Here is a 20,455-nt window from a genome sequence, read left to right on the forward strand (position 1 = left end):
TTTGTATTTTTCCTCATAAACTAAGGGATGGTAACTGACATTAAGCTTAAGGATTATATAATGTACAAGAATATAGAAATAATTAAAGAAAAAAGAACTCATATTGAATGTTATCGATAATATCGAGTGGAAATAGGGGGTGCTGCAGTTCTACAGTGCCTATACATGAGCTGCCACTGATACAAATATGGTCAAGTTCTAGCAAGAAAATCTCTACAGATATAAGGAGCCCACTATAAAAAGGAAAGCAAAAACCTCTTCACATCCTGAAGATGAGACTGAGATAACTTGGAAATTAATAAAGAGCAATTTGGAAGCTTTATTGTGCAGTATGAAACATAAGAATCTGATACATATATACGAGAAAACCTTAATAAAAAGATTAAATTGGAGGGAAAAGCTGTTCCCCATATATTTCAGGCATACACACACATGTTGATATATATGTATGTATGTATGTGTGTGTGTGTATATATATATATATTATATATATACATACGATGGGCTTCTTTCAGTTTCCATTTACCAAATCCACTCACAAGATTTTAATTGGCCTGAGGCTATAGTAGAAGACTTGCCCAAGATACCATGCAATGGAACTGAACCCAGAACCATGTGGTTGGGAAGCAAGCTTCTTAGCACACAACCACACCTGCTTCTATATATGTATTATTATTATTATTATTATTATTATTATTATTAGGAATGGTGAACCTCAATGCAAATAAGGCTATGAATAATAGCATGTAAATATATTGGGTTAAAAACTCTTTGGATAGAAAAATTTGAAGGCTGTCCATGGGACACAAACCCATATTTCCTGTAAACATAACAGATGTTCTGCCATTGGACCAAAGCAATCCTTTGAATTCCTCCATTTTAGAAATTCTATTCTTACCTGTGAGATTTGTATGTTGTTGACATCATAAGAAATCAGAAACTTTGAGAAAACACAAAATAATTTTTTGTAGAAACAGTGAATCTTAAAGCATATAAAACTATAAATAATTGGGCTAAAATCATTTTTTGGATAGAAAATATCAAAGGCTGACATAAAAAAAAATATGTGTATATATTAAAGATATATATTCTTTCATCATCATCATCATCATCATCATCATCATCATTGTTATCTATGCTTGCATGGGTTGCATTAAACTACATTGGAGCAAAGTTTCTATGGCCAGATGCTCTTCCTGATGCCAACCCTCACCTGTCTCCAAAAAAGGTAGCAATCTATCAAACAATGAACTACCTGGATTTGGTTTTATGGTGAGCTGCAAGCAATGGAACAACAAGGTTATCATTTACAGTCAGCAAACAAAATTGAAGATGAAGGGAAACACAAACTCTCTCTCTCTCTCACACACACACATATACATGCACACACACTGCTATAGACTTCTTCACCTTTTGTTTCCCAGTTTCACTTCCAAGGCATTCATGCAATGGGACCAAGTCCCCTGACCGTATGGTTCAGAGATGAACTTCTTAATCACACTCCCATGCCTGCACCTGGATGATGGGGTCTGATGTTGAAACCCCATGAAACCCCCTAGAGCATCCACAAGATGTATTTTAAAATTATGTATATTATTTTCTGTTTTTAAACATAACATTTGTATTCAGTTTCTCCTTAATACAAAATAAAATTACTTAATTCAGAACATTTCAAATACTTTTTTTTTTCATCTATTTTTGAACAGGTTTACCCTACCGAAATAGTGCAAGGTTACTGAAAACAAATGGTGCTTATCCAACAGAATATGTGTCTGATAACGAACCAAATCAACCTGTATTGAGAAACTTTTCACACAGATTACCTGACGACAAAGTGCAAAGGCCTACAAGAAGCTATCCATATGAAAATGCTGCTCTTTCTGGATACAATAATGAACTTACTAGGTCACTTCAAAGATCAAACATATCTAAGTCATTCTCAGTAAAATCTGGTTCTTCAAAATCTTCTCTTAAAAATAAAGGCAGTAGTCGAACAGGTTCTCTATTGTCACGGAAATCTCAGAATAACAGTCCGCGGTTAGCCAAATCAACCACGAGCACAGTAATTAGTGAACACAACAGCTCTGAACTATTGTTTCCACCTTCTCACTCTGGCCTGGACAACAGTAATAATGATCTCAGCATACATGCCAAGGTCAATCCATTACTAGATCTTGAGTTTGATGCTGAATGTTCTGTATCAAATCCTGATCAAACAGATAATGTTGAAATTTATGCCCAGGAAAAATCAGTAGATGAACAGAGTTGCATTGAAAGCATAAGTGATGTGACAGAATCAGAAACAAAAGGCAAGTTGGTGATTTATTACAATTTATCAGTTTTCTTTTAATATTTTAAAGGCAATGACTTGGTAGAATCATTAGCATGCCAGGCAAAATGCTTTGCAGCATTTCATCCAGCTGTATGTTCTGAGTTCAAATTCTGCTGAGGTCAACTTCACCTTTCATCCTTCCAGGGTTGATAAAATAAATACCAGTTGAGTATTGGAGTTGATGTAATCAACTTACCCACTCCCCAGAAATTGCTGGCCTTGTGCCAACATTTGAAATCAATATTTTAAAGGCAACGAGCTGGAAGAATCGTTATCACTCCGGGAAAAATACTTAGCAGCGTTTCAACTGTCTCATTGTTCTGAGTTCAAATTCTACTGAGGTTGACTTTGCCTTTCATTCTTTTGGATCCATAAAATAAGAGCCAGTTGAGCATTGGGGTTGATGTAAAAATATTGTGCCAAAATTTGAAACCAATATTTCAAAGGCAGTGTGCTGGCAGAATCAAAGTTACTGCAGGGGATGTTGTGTATAATGTAAGGGCAGCAGTGGAGGAAGTGCTTAACCCTTTAGCCTTCTGATTACTCTGTCAAATGTAATGCTTATTTAATTATTTAAATTAATCATGCATTATCTCATAGCTTTGGGTTGGTGTCAGCAGTTAGATCTGGTCACTTTGAACATAAAATAGGGAAAATATTTTGGTCAGATATGGCCAGTTCAAATGCTAAAGTGTTAAGAAGTCATGGGTGTTTGAGAGTAAGTAATAAACTGTGAGTTGTACAGAAAAATGATTTGTATAATAGTTCAGTACACACTAAAATTTGTACTTTTTCTTGGACCACTGACAAATTTATTAGCAGATCAGAACTCTTAGTTTAGTAATAAATGTTGTTAGTTCAAATTTAGTGTGGTGCTACAAACACATCCATAAATAAATGACCCAATGATGATTGCAGAGATCAAACCGATCAGAATGTTGTGTAGATATGATTATTGGCAATCTTTCAAGTCTAAAGAATAGTCAGAAAAATTCAAATTATATTAACAAGTCAACTCAGACATTTAAACATTTCACAAAATGTCACTAATATTTCTATACGTCATCACACAATTTCTCTGCCAGTTTCTAGCATGGTACTTAAATCAAAAATCAATATTTTTATCAGTTCTAATTCAATAATTAAATATTTGATTGTATTGCAGGTCAAAAAGTAACCACACAAGCATTTGAGTTTCTTGACAGTTACTTATCTGATGATGATGCAGATAAACAGAAAGATACTATAAGTGAGTTGTTTTTAATATATCCAGAGTTTAAGACAGAATCATCTTTTATGTCTTGAGTTCAAATCTCATCGAAGACCAACTTTGTTTTTCATTTCTGTTGAGTGAATAAAATAAGTACCAATCATTTCCTGCTGATATTTGTTCCTTTAGATTAAACATTTAGGCTGTGTGGTAAGAAGCTTATTTCCCAATGACATAGTTCTGGGTTCAGTCTCACTGCATGAGCAAATGTCTTCTACTATAGCCTCCAGCCGACTGAAGCCTTGTGAGTGAATTTAGTAGAGGGAAACTGAAAGTAGGCCATCATTCATGTGTGTGTCTTTGTGTCTGTGTTTGTCACCCACCACCACTTGATAACCGGTGTTGATGTGTTTACATCCCTGTAACTTAGCAGTTTGGCAAAAGACACCAAAAGAATAAATGCTAGGCTTAAAAATATCTAGTCCTAGGGTCAATTTGTTCAACTAAAACTTCAACGTGGTGTCCCAGCATGGCTGCAGTCAAATTACTGAAACAAGTAAAAATATATGTATGTATATATTAGCATATTTACTTTAATACTATTACTTTCTGAATTCAAATTTTGTTAAGTTCGATTTTCATCTTCCTGGGACAGGTAAAACATGTTCTAACATATATACTTCTTAGGTATGAAATCAAAGAATAGGTCATTCAACTTGCTAGAAACAACCAAATTTCTCTCAACCTACACTTTACCATCTGAAAAAGGGAAAGGCACATTGGAGAATGTAATCTCAGACACACTCAAATAAAGAGATGCTCTTGGTTGGAAAGTTTCTGATCATAGGTCTGTTCCACTAGGGTTGGACTGCACAGTAACAACTTCACATTCCTCACATAACTAAAGCTCATATCTTCATGCAACTAACACTGAGCACAATTCCTGGGGAAAGTGGCCCATCCCTGCTAAGTGGTATTTATCCATCATTGCATTGCAATATATACAAGACTAGAATGCAGTGAGCTGGCAGAATCATTGCTGTGCTGGGCAAAATGCTTAGTGGCATTTCATCCATCTTTATGTTCTGAGTTCAAATTCCACCAAGGTAAATTTTGCCTTTCATCCTGTCAGAGTTGATAAAATAAATACCAATTTAGTACTGGGGGTTGATGTAATAAACTTACTCTCAGCCCTGGAACTGCTGGCCTTGTGCAAGACTACAATACCATTATGCATCTGACAGCCTGCAAGCTACTTGCTTCCTAAATTGCAGCAGAGCCTTCTGATCCCTGACCCAGAGTGTCTCTATCAACTTAACAGAATCCTGAACTAAGATAATTCTATAAATAGTAGTCTTGCTGAAGAAGTCTCCTGTTTCAACTTCAGCTATATATTGCTCTCTCTCAACAAAACTCCTCACAAACTCTTATTCTCTTTTCCCTGAGTTATACCATTACATTACACACAGCTGCTACATGTGAGAATGTCTTTCATCACAACATTTCAAACATCTCATTGTATTGCAGGTCAGAATGTAACCACACAAGCTTTTGAGTTTCTAGATAATTATTTATCTGATGACGAAGTAGAAAAACAGAAGGATAATACATGTAAGTTTTTTTGTAATATATCTTTGTTTTTGCAAAACACATACAAATTCCCCCACTACATATATATGCTTCTGTGTGTGTGTGTGCGTGCGCGCGTGCGCAAGTATGTTCGTACGTACACAAATATGTGTGTGTGTCTGGTAAAAAGATGACTTGACATGCTACATATGTTTCAATAGCATGGTAATTTATTCATGATTTGTGCATTATGTAATCTGAAATCACCTGCCATCTTAGCAGGCATCTGAACTGTCAGTAGAATAAAAACTTCTTCACCACATGACATAAGTGACTAATGTTACTGCTGAGATTGAAGTTGCAGAATACCCAATATCATTCAACAATTGATCTTAATTTTGAGATTGGATGATAAAATGGAAATATTAAATTAGTAACTTATTAGTATTCCAGTAGTGTGAGCTGCTTCCCAATTACATGATTGAAGCTTCCAAGCTAATAACCATTATCAACTGGATCCCCACCAACTGATAAATATATATATATATATATATATATATTTGGAAAAAGAAAAAGAGTAACTTCACTGGTAGTTTAATTTATTATTTTATATGTTTATAAATGTATACATACACATGCAAACACATATATACAAACTCATGTGCATATGTTCTTTTTTATGTGTATGTTATTGCTTTAATTGCAATCTACAAACTAAAATGTAAAATTTATATTATTAAAAAAAATTTTTAATAAAAAATTAAACTGATTAGAACTACCAATGAAGTCTTTTTTCAAATATAACTGTACCAAGGGTCTCACACAATTTCGAATATATATATGTGTGTGTGTTCACATACACACTCTCTCTCTCTCTCTCTCTCTCTCTCTATATATATATATATATATATATATATATATATATCTTTATATATATATATATATATCTTTATATATATAAAACTGAGAATGTGTGTGTGTCTGTCTGTCTGTGTGTTTCCCTAAAACTTGAGAACTACACAACCAATTTCATTCAAATTTTACACATGCCTTACTTAGGGTCCATGTAGTTTCATGGGCAAAAAAAATGTTCAACTTCTTGCCTAGAGCGAGCCCATAGCAATATCATATCTTCTCCACTATTTCAGTATTACGTGTTAAAAGTGAAACAAAAACATTTCTTTATTTTATGTCAGATACTTTCACTTTAACAATAAAAATAATAATTACAATTGAATTATATGTAGTAAGTAATAATTAAAATCAAACTAAAGTATAATATAATCGTAACATAACAAAAGTAAAAGTAACAATTGGTATAAAATTGCATCAATGACTTGAACTTGAATAAGTGGTTTCCCATGAATGGGAATAAATTAAAAATAAAATTAGCGTGCAGAAATGAAATAGTCCAGATGGATAATAAAAAATTAAATTAAAGAAAAGACTATTGTCTATAAAGTATACAATGTAGAGAAAAACGAAGATTTGAACACATGGAGGAAAGCACCTTCGAAAAGTGTCATGATGTGACTATGAAAGATATCTAACCAGAGGCGGTAAATTCGCCACAATAGAAGCAAGGTTCGAGTCAACGGAGCGTGCAAGGGAGTACTCGACTCAAACTTGCAAAGTGGAAATATTTTACCTTTATATCTGGGACATAGGACGTCCCGGAAAAAAATTTTTAATGCCCTCCCCCCGAAGTAGAGGTAGGCTGGATTGTAGCCACACTTCTATAGAAGAGGGAGGACAAGATACAATTGATCGAAATTACAAGAGACGGACTAACAATTCTAGTCTGTTATATATTTTGAGTATTGTTATCACTAGCAATATCAAGATATAACTTTGTATTTTGTATTTTATGTGTAGATGTATATATATAGATGTACATGTAATATGTACACATATATATATACATATATACATGCACTAGCACTATGACCTGGCAACGACGGGTCTTTAATGCTAGTATATATATATATATATATATATACACACAAGATAAGAAAATGGAGAAATACATCTAAATCAAATATCAATTACCAGACAATACTCAATCACATACTTTATTAGACCACCACATAAGAGACTGTAGGGTTAAATATAAAAAGCAGAACAAATCAGTGTACATAAAGGAATGTACATAAAAAAGTGTACATAAAAGAGTAAGTTGTATAATAAGTAGAATATATATAAAAGAGAATATAAATATAAGTGTAGGTTACATCTTACAGCTGTTTCGACCATGTAGATAAGTATGTCTCATTTACCAATATTAGCCCTTTATGGTTGGTCAATATATAGATATAAATGAGACATTTACAAAAATATCATAAGGCCTCTTCGGAGATTATGTAATATAACTCAGTCTACATATATACCCACATGGGTGTGGGTGCATACCCACAATACAACATATACATATGAGTGCATATACTCACACTCTTATACATATAAAAATATATATACATTTACATAATGATATAAATAAATAATATAAATTAGTAAACATATATATGTGTTCCACATTCAATGTCTCAGTTTTTCGACTTAATATTGTGATAATAAACATACACAAATTAGTACCTAGATGCAAATATACATAGTCAATAGTACATTATATTACTTCATAATAATTTCTAAAGTGTCATTAAAGTTAGCATCATTATCGTTGTCAATACCGAACACATATATATGTTTACTAATTTATATTATTTATTTATATCATTATGTAAATGTATATATATTTTTATATGTATAAGAGTGTGAGTATATGCACTCATATGTATATGTATATGTTGTATTGTGGGTATGCACCCACACCCATGTGGGTATATATGTAGACTGAGTTATATTACATAATCTCCGAAGAGGCCTTATGATATTTTTGTAAATGTCTCATTTATATCTATATATTGACCAACCATAAAGGGCTAATATTGGTAAAATGAGACATACTTATCTACATGGCCGAAACAGCTGTAAGATGTAACCTATACTTATATTTATATTTACTTATATTTATATTCTCTTTTATATATATTCTACTTATTATACAACATTACTCTTTTATGTACATTCCTTTATGTACACTGATTTGTTCTGCTTTTTTATGTTTAACCCTACAGTCTCTTATGTGGTGGTTTAATAAAGTATGTGATTGAGTATTATCTGATAATTGATATTTGATTTAGATGTATTTCTCCATTTTCTTATCTTGTATTAGTAATTTGTGGTAAATCCTTTTACATTTGCCCATATGATACAGTAATTGAATTGATTGCATCGCAATCATTAACATTTATGTATTAACTTTGTTGGGTACTTCACTAGCAGTATATTGGATATATGTTATCCCATGGAGGGTTGCAATTACAACCCCTATCTTAATTTGTATATATATATATATATATATATATATATATATTCAGACTTACAGTTTCCAGCCACCATTTCCATTCACAAAGCATTGGTTGGTCCAAGAACAATGTAGAAAATCACTTAAAACACTTGCTCACAGTGTCAAGAAACAGGATAGAACCTGAGACCACATGATAACAAAATGAACTTTGTATCCACTCAGCTATGCCTGTAGTTAAATAATTTATTAAGAGGAATGCAAAAATCTTGCACTTTTCCTACCAGTTTTAGTGTAAGTGTGTGTGTGTGTGTGTGTGTCTGTCTGTCTGTCTGTCTGTTGATAAGTGTGTCAAGCAAGAAAACAAGCATTTGAAAGTTATTTCATGTGTTGGGCAGTTATTTTCATTATGTTTTCTGAAAATTATAATTATTTGAAATAATAATATTAGCTGTGCTTCAGTATTGTACCCATAAAAAGATTGATAAATTCATTTCTATCAATAATTATTGATTATTTATTTGAACTCTTTCTAAAATTCTGATTGATAACCATTTGTTTGTTTGTTTGTTTGTTTAATTAGATGAATCACCAAGATAATAGTACCAGCTACTGAGACAATTCACTTTCATCTTGATTTGGTATCAAGCCAAAGTCCAGGAATTGGCTGAGTTACCCATAGTCACTCGAACCTGTATTGTTGCAGTTCAATGCAGAATGTGATCATTGAATTATTTTAAATTTTTCTGTCTGCTTCATATGACATTGGACGCAGTGTAAAGATTATAATTTCACAACCCGGTTTGATGGTGACTTGTCTGAACAATACATTGGTTGATTATAATATTGGCCTTACATACACAACAGGAAGATATCATTACACATCACATACTGAAATAACATTTGAAGCGTGAAACATTTTGAACATTTTTACATTGCAAACATGTCATTATACTGTATATATACATATATATATATGATTTAATAAAATAAATTTGTCATCTGTGTATATAGATGTGTGTATGTGTGTGTGAGAGAGAGAGCAAGTTATTAAATAATCTTACATTCCAATGTGTCACTACACTGTATATAAAGAATGACTTATCAAACAGAAATTCTTTATATATGTGTATGTGTATGAATATATGTATGTATATATGTTTATAAATGTATACATACATGCACAAACACATATATAAAAACTATGTGCATGTGTGTTTTTTTTTTACATCTGTGTTATTGCTTTAATTGCAATCTTTGAACTTGTGTTGCTGTTCTTGGAAACTTTTGTTTACAATGTTTGTCTCTGTAATCAAACTAAGCAAATCAATATATATAACTCTTAATATTTCTCTCTCTGGAGAATATTCTTGGTAAATACTTCTTTTTTACTTTGAACAATTCCAACTCTTCAGCTCTTTGGAAGCTTAATATTTTTTTCCCAATGTGTTTGAGACATAAGCAAAAATATTATACATATTTATATTAATATTTACTAAATATATCTATAATATTCCATTGGGTTGTTGAAATAACAGCAACAGTGCATGATAATACATTAACTGTATATTTGGAAATATAGAACTAGCTTTATAGGAATAACCGACAAGGTTTACAATAAATAGCTGATAATTCAGTAAACTGCTGCAGAAAATGACAGTTATTAATTCCTCAAAGTATCAAAATCTCATAAGTCTTTTTCCCCCTTCAGTAAAATCCTGGAACTGCTGTAAAAGAAAACACAGATGACATTTTGCATATTGCTAATGTTATCTTTCAATCTTTTTTTTTCTTTATTATTTAGTAGATTAAAAAAATATGTAACCCTTTTGATACCAACCTGCCAAAAACTGCCCTTATTTCTATGGTACAAACTTCCTGTTTTGACTGTTTTGAAATGATCTAAATTTAAACCTTCCATCAAAATTTCATGTTCATTTATATTCCAGACACCAGCTTAATTATGATAAAGTTAGTTTACTAAATTCTTCCATTGGTTTCAAAATCAATTGAAATAAAGGTAGAGTATTTGAACGGAAATATTGGAACAAAGGGGTTAAAATATTAAGCTCTTTCCCATATTATTTTGTATCCTGCCATTTATTGTTAGAGAAATCAAATGAAGACTTCAGGGCTTCCATAATATCCATCATATTGCTGATATAAACCACATCAAAAGTGATCTGGTGAAGTATATTGACAAATGAAACTGCTATCCTTTACCAGAATGATGAGTAATAATGCACATAACAACTCATTTCTGTATCTTGTATTTGAATGACTGTCAAATAAATCAGTATTTTGTGTGAAAACCTGCTCACTATCAAATCATTTAGTGCTGTTGGAAGGAGTTATGATTACTATTATTATGACTTCCAAATATAGGGAGTAGTTAAATCACTTGCTCTCTTTAAACTTTAAACTAACTGTTGCCATGTAAAACTGTTGAAAAATGTAATTTACTTCAGTTCAACCTTAATGAGGGCGTTAAAATTGCTCAAACATTTTTGTAACTCAAGATTTTCATAAAATGTCTGTATGACCAAAACAAAAAGAATTAAAAAAATTTACAGAAATGTTTGTTTTTGGAGTTATTTTTGCATTTCATTTCTATTGTTCTATTTTAAATAATGTCATCTGAAAATTCTGTATTATGTTAAATACAACTTTAATTTTTGGGGGGTTTTTCTTTGAAACTTCTTGATTCTAGGTTTTATTTCTAAATTTGGAAGTTCCTTTCTTTTATGTTTGACCAAATGAGCTATGAGAACTAGGTCATTAGCATACAGGAGTTCTCATGAATAACCAGTCTTAAATTCCTCTGTTATGGCTGGAAGGACTCTAACAAACTGAAAATGATTAAGAATTAAATCCTGATGGATACCACCCTGCACCCTAAATTCCTTGTTGAACTAATTCTTATTGAAGGCACCTCCATATTTGTATAGCAGTCATAAACCATTTTTCTATCCCTAGTTTTCTTAACAACCACCCTACTACAGTGTAAGGAACTCTGTTAAAGAGCTTCTCATGACAAAGGTGGGTGTCAGTGGTACTCCATTCTAGCATAAACCCAAACTGCATCTCATCTGGACTTTTTTTTTTCTAAGCAGTTGTGTTATAACTTTTTCAGTAATTTCATAATCTAATCCATCAGTTTTATACCTCTGTAGTCACTTCTTTCTAAAATATTTCTTTTACCCTTGTAATCATTAAGGATAATACATCTATGCCATCATTGGATATGACACTTTCCTATATTATCTGATTGGACATGCATGTGATTAGCATGCAACCTGCCTCCCTGGGTATCTCAAGCAGTCTTGGGAAGCATTGTACTGGAGAGGATCTGTCCAATCCATCTAAGCATGGTAAAGTGGTTGCAAAAATTTATGGAGACTGGGACACATAATCAGCTATACCCGATTTATCAATATCTCCTCATATCACAGCTTTGCGATGTTCCTCTACCTTTAAATCGAGTATAGCTGATTATGTATGGAAAAATGGAGACCACCTCCCCCTGTGGGATGAAGTTAAAATAATAGACAGAGAACGCCACTGGAAAATATGAAAACTAAAAGAAGCAGCACATATGCTAGGACACAACAACCTCCTAAGCAGACTGAGTGCAGATATGAATAGCATATGAGAACCAGTATTAAGGAAGGATAGGAAAATATTAGATTCATAATCCCTAAAAATTCACTCCATAATTGCCCACGGGCATATGGCATAGTAGTTAAGGCACGAGCTACTAACCCCAAGATTCCGAGTTCGATCACAGACAGTGACCTGAATAATAATAATAATAATAATAATAGCATAAAAAAATACCTTAGGAATGAGAACCCAAGTTTGAAATTTCCCCAAGACACCTGATGAAGGCTGGAGGGCATATCAGCTGTAACATTGTGTTAACAACAAACAAGATGAGGACAAATATCTGTCAAATGTAAATAATGTTCATAATTCCTCATCTCTTAAATATAGAACTGTACAAACCTATATTGCTCTCCATAATCCTCACACATTACTCCCTTTTCTATCACTCAACATTCATCACATCTCCCAGTAGTCATGCTCTCTCTCATCACTCCCTCACTTCTAATAATCCTTCTGCTATCTCTGTATTTCCCTTCCATCATTCTTCTATCAGCTTTCTGGTGGTGGTGTTAGAGAGGAATCATGGGGTAGTTAGGACTCTTTAGTCTTGCAGGGAAGACTAGCTGATGCTAGGAAGGGCATCCAACTGTAGAAACTGTATCAAAAATGGAATATACAAATGAGACATGGTCCTTGACCTGTTTGGGAGGACAATAACTCTGAGAACTGAGCCAGACTGACTTGCTCAGACCATGCTAGCATAGAAAGGAGAAGGGGTACTGTTGCTGAGGAAGATAATGTGCATCCAGTTGTAGAAAATTTGCCTCAACACATCTTGTCCAACCCATGCAAACATGGTAAAGTGGACATTAAAATGCTGCTGCTGCTGATCATACACTTCCCCCAAATTTAGTGTCCTGTGCCAGTCTTAGAAATCAATATAACTAACCGAAGCCAGAGTGTCCCTTCAAATTTGTAATGGTTATACAATAATTAGAGATCTATACAATGTTGGGCCACTGCTATAAGTTAATTGCGAATTTAACACTGTTTATATGCATTTTATGATGATGGCAAGGAAGTGGAGGTGAATTGTGATATAAAGAGAAGAAAGAGGTGACAGATAAGGATCAGATAAAAAGATAGAAGAGAGGAAGATAATGATGACAGGGATGATAATGAGAAGAAGAAGGATGATGATGATGATGATAAGGATGACGATGATGATGATGATGTAAAAGATGAAAAGGAGGAGGTAGACAAGAGTGAAAAAGATGATGTTGAGGGAGATATCCTTGACTAACATGTATTGTCTTTGTGAAACAAAAAGAAATGTTTGCCAAACAAACTTTGGAGAGAGAGAGAGAGAGAAATAGTAAGTGAAATAAAAGTGAGGTAGGATGTGAGATAGTGAAAGAGAAAGGGAGAGTTGAAAGTATGATCAGCCATTTAAAGTGTGTGCATAAAGAGAAGAGTGTGAATAATGAAAAATTAAATGAAACTTTTCAATAATAAGACAAAAAAATACAGATGATATATAGGAAGTTGTAAACAATGTAGTCCTCAAAAGACCTGGATTATTTCAATAGTGAATATAATCAATGATGAACATAATAATGTAGGTATGAAGCGTTTCAAAGATGCATACATTGACTGCTAGCTTGATAAAAGTTCTCAGATTTAAGATACGTGTATAGTTGATTAAATATCAGTACACAACTGGTATCTAACTTCATTAGAGCACAGACGGTTGATAGGCAAAGTCAAGGCCAATGAAATGTTTATATATAGAAATTGTTTCCCCAAACATCAGTGAAGCATGCTATGGTATAGATCCATATATAGCTCAGCTGTCTAGCTGCTGTTGTATATTATAGGTAGATGTAGATAGGCAGGGGATGGGGTGATATATTTAATGCATGAAGCTTTAATAAAACTATTCAAGATAAATTTGTGTAGAGAAAAAGATATAATTAGTTGTGATTAATAGACATTTTTTTTTTTCAGTAAATATGGGAGATAACCCCAGACATATTTTTGCCATTTTGGTAGTTTCTGCAATGATTCCTGGAGCTCATAACATACCTAAGATATACTGTTTGAATAAAATACAAGTTGCTTATAGCCAGAATGCTATTGTTTAATGATTAGCTCGATTATGTATTGATCTGGGACTAAATGGCACAATCACTTCAGCTACCAGAAATCATGCTAGTTTCTGGTAATTGAAGTAGTTTCATTATGGTTGTTATGGAGTGGTTATGTCACCTAGTCCCACATAAGCTTCTCAATAGAACTCACCTTTATATATGGATTTGGATACAAGTTTCAGGAATGTTTGGCCTCATGACTAGCACAAACTGATTAGATTTTGGGATCAATCCAATACCAGACAAGCCTTCTGGATTATTTTTCCAGTTTTTTTTTTACTTAATGTTTGTGAGTAGTTGGGTTCATTTTTAGTATTCTCGTTTGTGAGAGCAGTCAAGTTTATTTCAGATATTCTCAATGCTCTCATAATGCAACACATTGTAATTTAAGTTCAAATTGAAAGTGTGAAACTATTTTCATTTTCTAATGAAACCTGATAGTTGTAGAGAAATGTATTTGAAGTAATTATAGCTGGTTATTGAAATAACATTGAAAATATGTAAATGAAAATAAAGTTTAATTGATGAGATTGTTCTGGTCTTAACATCAGTTGGTAAGAATAGAAGTCATTTGACGACACCTTTTTGCTTGTAATTGGCTATCCTGTTGCAGGTTCAATACATGGGATATTGAAACGATACCCATCTTGTCCCTTTCACAGAAAAGCATAATAAGAAGGATGAGTCTGTGAAACATGTTTAAGGTTGTTATCTCAAACACGAATGAGAATATCATGATTTTCATGGAGATCACCAACCATAAGGATGGCTACTTCATTAGATGTGGGCTCATTAAAACAGCGTAAAATGATCTTTACTATAGTTTACTATAGATGTAAGGAACGCAGAAACATACTCATAGAATTGATAATATTGGAAACAGCAAAATGTACACATATGAAGTTCAAGTGAAACGAAATGTAGTCAATATAGGTGCAAAACATACTTTTTGTAGCATAGTTATGCTATAAAAAAATGGAAAGTCACCAATTTAGCAAAAGTTAATATGCATCACCAATGTAAGAAAGTACAGAAAGTCAACATTTATTTGGAACATGTACTAAATGTTATAAAATTCATGATTTAATATCACAGTGAAGAAAATGAAAGTCCAAGAAAATTCAGAAAACATATTCAATTTTTCATTAAAAAATTATTTATTTTACAATTTTGAAATGAACACTGAACCAAGTATATAGAAAAGAAGATGCTGTTGTTGTAATGTTAATTTAAAATATTTGCTGAAAGATGTATGTAGCAAGATATAAATTAATTTGACATTACTGCATATTTTTTGACTGTGTAATGTTACAGGCTATAGAATAAATTCTGACTAATGCAGTAAAAAGGTTGTGCAACATTGATACTAGTCATGAGCAAGCTTGGGAGGACTGTTAAAAATTATCTTGAAACTGGTTAGAAGGAGTGGAATAAAATTTCTGTAATTACATTGAAAGAGCTGCTGAGGCGTTCTACTTCGCCAAGTTCCGAATTTTTTATAATAATCAGAATAACATTTTTTCTCAGATATATTTGCAAGTATTTTGAGTGGTATTAAATCAGCCAAATTTTCATGTTGATAGTACTTCAAAGTAAATGCTGTTATTCGTTTAATGTCCAGGCCACAACTAAACTTGCAATATTGGTGTGTTTCACTGTTGGGCGGGAAAAAGTTACATACATAAACAAACACACACATACATAAACACACACACACACATTAATGCACACCTGAAGCCTCTCTCTGTCCCTGTGTGTTGGTCGTCACAAAAATGTATGTAAACTGACAGACACATAAACCATTACACACATATGCTTGTCAGTCATCAGCCTAATGTAGGTAACAAACGCACAAACACACTCACATAGAAAATGTGACGTCATTGTAGTTGTAGTGGTGCTATAAAATGTTGTTTATGATAGGTGACTAAAAGAAAAATGACAATGTTAAATTTTTGTAATGCAAATATGTGTATGAAAATATAGTTTAGTTGGTAGCCAAAAGCCTACTGAATTTTTTGATATCCCATACGTCAAAATCGGCAACTCAGTTTTGGAATGCATAAGGAACATACATTCACATACAAACACATACAAATTCTCTCTTACACTGACACTTTAACAACAATTTGGAGTAGTTTGTTATATTTGACTCAAGTCAAAAATCTGGTACCATACACCACTTCTTAGCATAACATGATATATATATATATATAGCTGAAGGATTAAAATTAATCAAAGGACATACTAAGTATGTCTACCTACTTAGTATGTCTTTTGATTAATTTTAATCCTTCAACTATTTAATGCTTGTTTGGACATGCAATCACCTATATTATTGATTCTTTTATTATCATTTTTAATTGTTACACTAGATAATAACAGAGTCAATAATATCTTTGTGTGTGTATATGTGTGTGTGTGTGGCAGGCTTCTTTCAGTTTCCAGCTATCAAATCCACTCACAAGACCTGGGACTCTAGTAGAAGACTTGCTCAAGGTGCCACACTGTGAGACTGAACTCAAGACTACGTGGTTGGGGAGAAGCACCTAGTATACTTTTATAAAATTAACAGCATCAATCAAGACCAAAACATGTCTGTAGTTGTCACATATATTAGTATCGTCTGCAAAAATATCATAATACATTTGATATTTCAGGAAAATCATCATCATCATCATCATTTTAACATCCACTTTTCAATGCTTCCATTGCTCAGATGGAATCCATCAAGGCAGATTTTCTATGGCTTAATGTCCTTCCTGTCACCAACTCTCACCTGTTTCTAAGCAAAGTATTCTTCCCCCAAAGCCAGACATGTTTTCATGGAAGACTGAAAATGAGGGACACTACCTGCATAATGATGATGCTCATTTTATATTTATTGCATAATGTCAAAACAAAGGGACACAAAATCACATATACATATATGAGGGGGTGCTGAAAAATTCCTGGTTTAATCTATCTCTCTATCTATATATATAAAGATGAGAATGTGTGTGTCTGTCTGTCTGCCTGTGTGATTCCCTAAAACTCAAGAACTACACAACCAATTTCATTCAAATTTTACATATGCCTTACATAGGGTCCATATAGTGTCATTTTCAACTTCTTGCCTAATGCAAGCCCAGAGCAATCTCTTATCTCTTCCACTATTTCAGTATTATCTATCAAAAGTGAAACAATAACATCTCTATTGTAATGTGAGATAATACTTTTACTTTAATAGTTTCACAATTAATATTGAAACTATTAAAGTGAAACTATTATCTTACATATATACAAGCATGCATAAATACATACATACATACATACATACATACATTATGGCTGCCCCCTTGTTATCGAGTATGGCCATTGCACGAAGCTTAACTGTTACTGGTGCTGTGATCGAATGTGACATTTTAGGCCAGCTAAAGATCTACAATGTCTTGTACAGAATTGGCAACTAATACCTTTACCAATACATACATACATACATACATACATACATACATACATACATATAAGAATGTCTGTCTGTCTGTGTGAATCCCTAATGCATGGATTTCCTAGACAGAAACTGAAAGAAATCAATTGTATATGTATGTATATCTGTCTGTGTTTCTCCCTCATCACTGCTTGACAACTGCTGTTAGTTTATTTACATCCCCATAACTTACTGGTTTGACAAGAAGAGACTGATAGAATAAGTACCAGGCTTATCAAAATATTAAAAAACACTGCGGTTGATTCATTCAGCAAAAAATTCTTCAAGGCAGTGTCTCATATCTTTGTTTGCTCACTCAGTTGTACCTATCAATCTATCTTTCTGTGTATGTATGTGTGTGTATATATATATATATATAATACACACACACACATAGACATGTATGTATATGTGCATATTTATATCGCTTATATAAAAGTCAATGTCTTTATGTAGGTTCCTGTGTTACTTATAGATTCGAAAACTACTGCACTAATACTAATGAAATTTGGAACACAAAATCCAAGCCTAGGGAGAAGGGTAATGCTGTGTTTCATATAATTTCATGGACCAAAATTACTGAATGGATCCTTATGATATTTGGAACTTAGATTCAATGCATAAAGGAAGGTATAATGCAGTATGTTTGGTTAGAATTTGAGGTAGCTTAAAGGGGGCAGAACCCCCATGAAAATTCATAAATTTCCAATGTTGATGAAATTTCAACCATAGGTAATTGACACACATCAAGAGGTATTCCCAAAGTTTCTGCTTCTTGTGAGGATTCTAAAACCCACTAATGGGGGCCTTAACTCCCAAATTTCAATCATTTTTTTATAATCCAAAACTAGGTCAAAAGTACTGAATGGATATTTAAGAAATTTGGAAATTATATTCTATGCATAAGGACAGATGTAATGCAGTATATGTTTGACAGTGAGGGGGTATAAATGAGGCCATAATCCCCATGAAAATTCATCTATTTTTGCTGTTGATGAAATTTTAACCATAACCCTTCATATGGTCAGAGATTTAGGGGCATCCTCATCAAGAAATTTGATGAGAGGGAGGAGGAGCTACAGAAATTGATAGAATTGATATTTTGAAATGTTAGTCTTATACAGCACCAGTATTGAAGTGAAGGTATTGGTAAATGATTTACAGTCAATGAGAATTTTTCTGTTTCCTTGCAATAACATATTTGAATAATTTAATTTTGTGAATATATTACAAAGAAAAAGGATATCGCATCTTGCAACCATCAATGAAGTGGATAGTGGAGTATCTTCAAAGAAAGATATGATTATATGGAAAAGTTCAACAAAGCATAAAATACAGTTTCCTTTTGAAGCCATCGAACTTCGGTATGGTATAAGAGTTTAGTATAGTCCTTGTCATTTCTCAGACAGTGTTGACAGAAAATTCCATCAGGTAAGGACTTCAATTTGCTTACAATCTTGATAACTAACTGTAGCGCATCATTCACTCAACCATTCATATTGTTTGCCACTAAATGCTGCTGGTGTGCCAAGCAATGAACAGTTAGTATCTGGTGGGAAATTTCACACTTCAGGAGAAATGAAAAACCTCTGTATCTTCCTATCATTGAAGGGGCTCGATCAGATACACAGGCAAGAATATTACTGAGTGGGATATTATGTTCAAAAAGAAAAGACTTGAGTGTGTGAAAAATAGTTCCACCTTTTGAATCAAGCAGCAATTTCTCTGTGAAGAGCATTTCCTCACAAGGTTGAAGGTCTTCACTGAAATACTGAACATATACCGTCATCATTGATTGTCCACAACAGTCGACTCACCCACTTGTATAGAAAATTCAGAACGCTGGAGTATGTTAATGAGCTGATGTTTGCCATCGTTGGCCATTTCATCGTTGCTTCGAGAAACTGTGTTATTACTAAGTGGGATCTTCTTTATAATGTTATCAGGTTTTCGTGTATAATGGATGACAAAACCTCTTTGATAACTCAGCAAAGTAATGTTTCTCCAATTGTGTAAGACTTTCTAGACTTAGCAACAAGCCATGGAATATTGTACGATGCAATCAACCCATCATTCTCCTGTTTACTAGCTTCCTGGAGTAGCGTGTTGAATGTTTGTGTTTGCTTTTTGAAAGAGGACCTCAATTGCAAAAAGTATGATAACGGCTTGTCCTTCTTGTCAGAATGCTTTGCTTCAAAGCGATACTTCAAGTGTGAAGGTTTCATTGCTTCGTTGGTCAATGTTTGATGGCAAAGAAGTCATATTGGTAACTGATAGTTCTGAGGAGCGAAATGCACCAATCCGATCATGGCCGTTGCCAGCCTCGCCTGGCACCTGTGCAGGTGGCACGTAAAAAGCACCCACTACACTCACGGAGTGGTTGGCGTTAGGAAGGGCATCCAGCTGTAGAAACACTGCCAGATCAGACTGGAGCCTGGTGCAGCCTTCTGGCTCCCCAGATCCCCAGTCGAACCATCCAACCCATGCTAGCATGGAGAACGGATGTTAAATGATGATGATACATAATCACTACTGTATTGTTGACAAATTTTCTTGACTGGAGGCATCAGTAAAGTGATAATGTGAAAACAGGTTTCCACAGATGGTGTCAGAAAGGCAGTGTGGTATTCCCGAAAAGAAGAAGTCGATAGAGCAGAGTCAGATAACATGTCTTTAATGGAGCAAATATGGATCTAGTTCATTTGGCTGCAAACATTTCAAAAACTAAAGTTTATCAAAATTTTTTTAATTTGGC

General features: G+C 33.4%; 1 protein-coding gene and 1 long non-coding RNA gene across 5 annotated transcripts in view; one reads left to right on the forward strand and one right to left on the reverse strand.

Annotated features, from left to right (window-relative positions):
- The window catches only part of LOC115209825, a 162,281-nt gene extending 151,230 nt beyond the window's left edge, over nt 1-11,051 (forward strand). For all 4 annotated transcript variants that reach the window (XM_029778386.2, XM_029778384.2, XM_029778385.2 and 1 more), the window contains 4 exons: nt 1,707-2,309; nt 3,498-3,581; nt 5,070-5,153; nt 9,059-11,051. In XM_029778386.2, the coding sequence (XP_029634246.1) occupies nt 1,707-2,309; nt 3,498-3,581; nt 5,070-5,153; nt 9,059-9,075 (788 nt within the window). In that variant the 3' untranslated portion in view covers nt 9,076-11,051. The remainder of the gene's footprint in view (nt 1-1,706; nt 2,310-3,497; nt 3,582-5,069; nt 5,154-9,058) is intronic.
- Nucleotides 103-18,720, reverse strand: LOC118762577. The gene is made up of 3 exons (XR_004998331.1): nt 18,708-18,720; nt 5,379-5,385; nt 103-176 (listed from the first exon to the last, which is right to left on the reverse strand). It is a non-coding gene; the product is annotated as an uncharacterized LOC118762577 (long non-coding RNA).
- Nucleotides 18,721-20,455: the final 1,735 nt, after the last annotated feature.

Source organism: Octopus sinensis, linkage group LG3, assembly GCF_006345805.1.
Source record: "Octopus sinensis linkage group LG3, ASM634580v1, whole genome shotgun sequence".
NCBI classification, from domain to species: domain Eukaryota; kingdom Metazoa; phylum Mollusca; class Cephalopoda; order Octopoda; family Octopodidae; genus Octopus; species Octopus sinensis.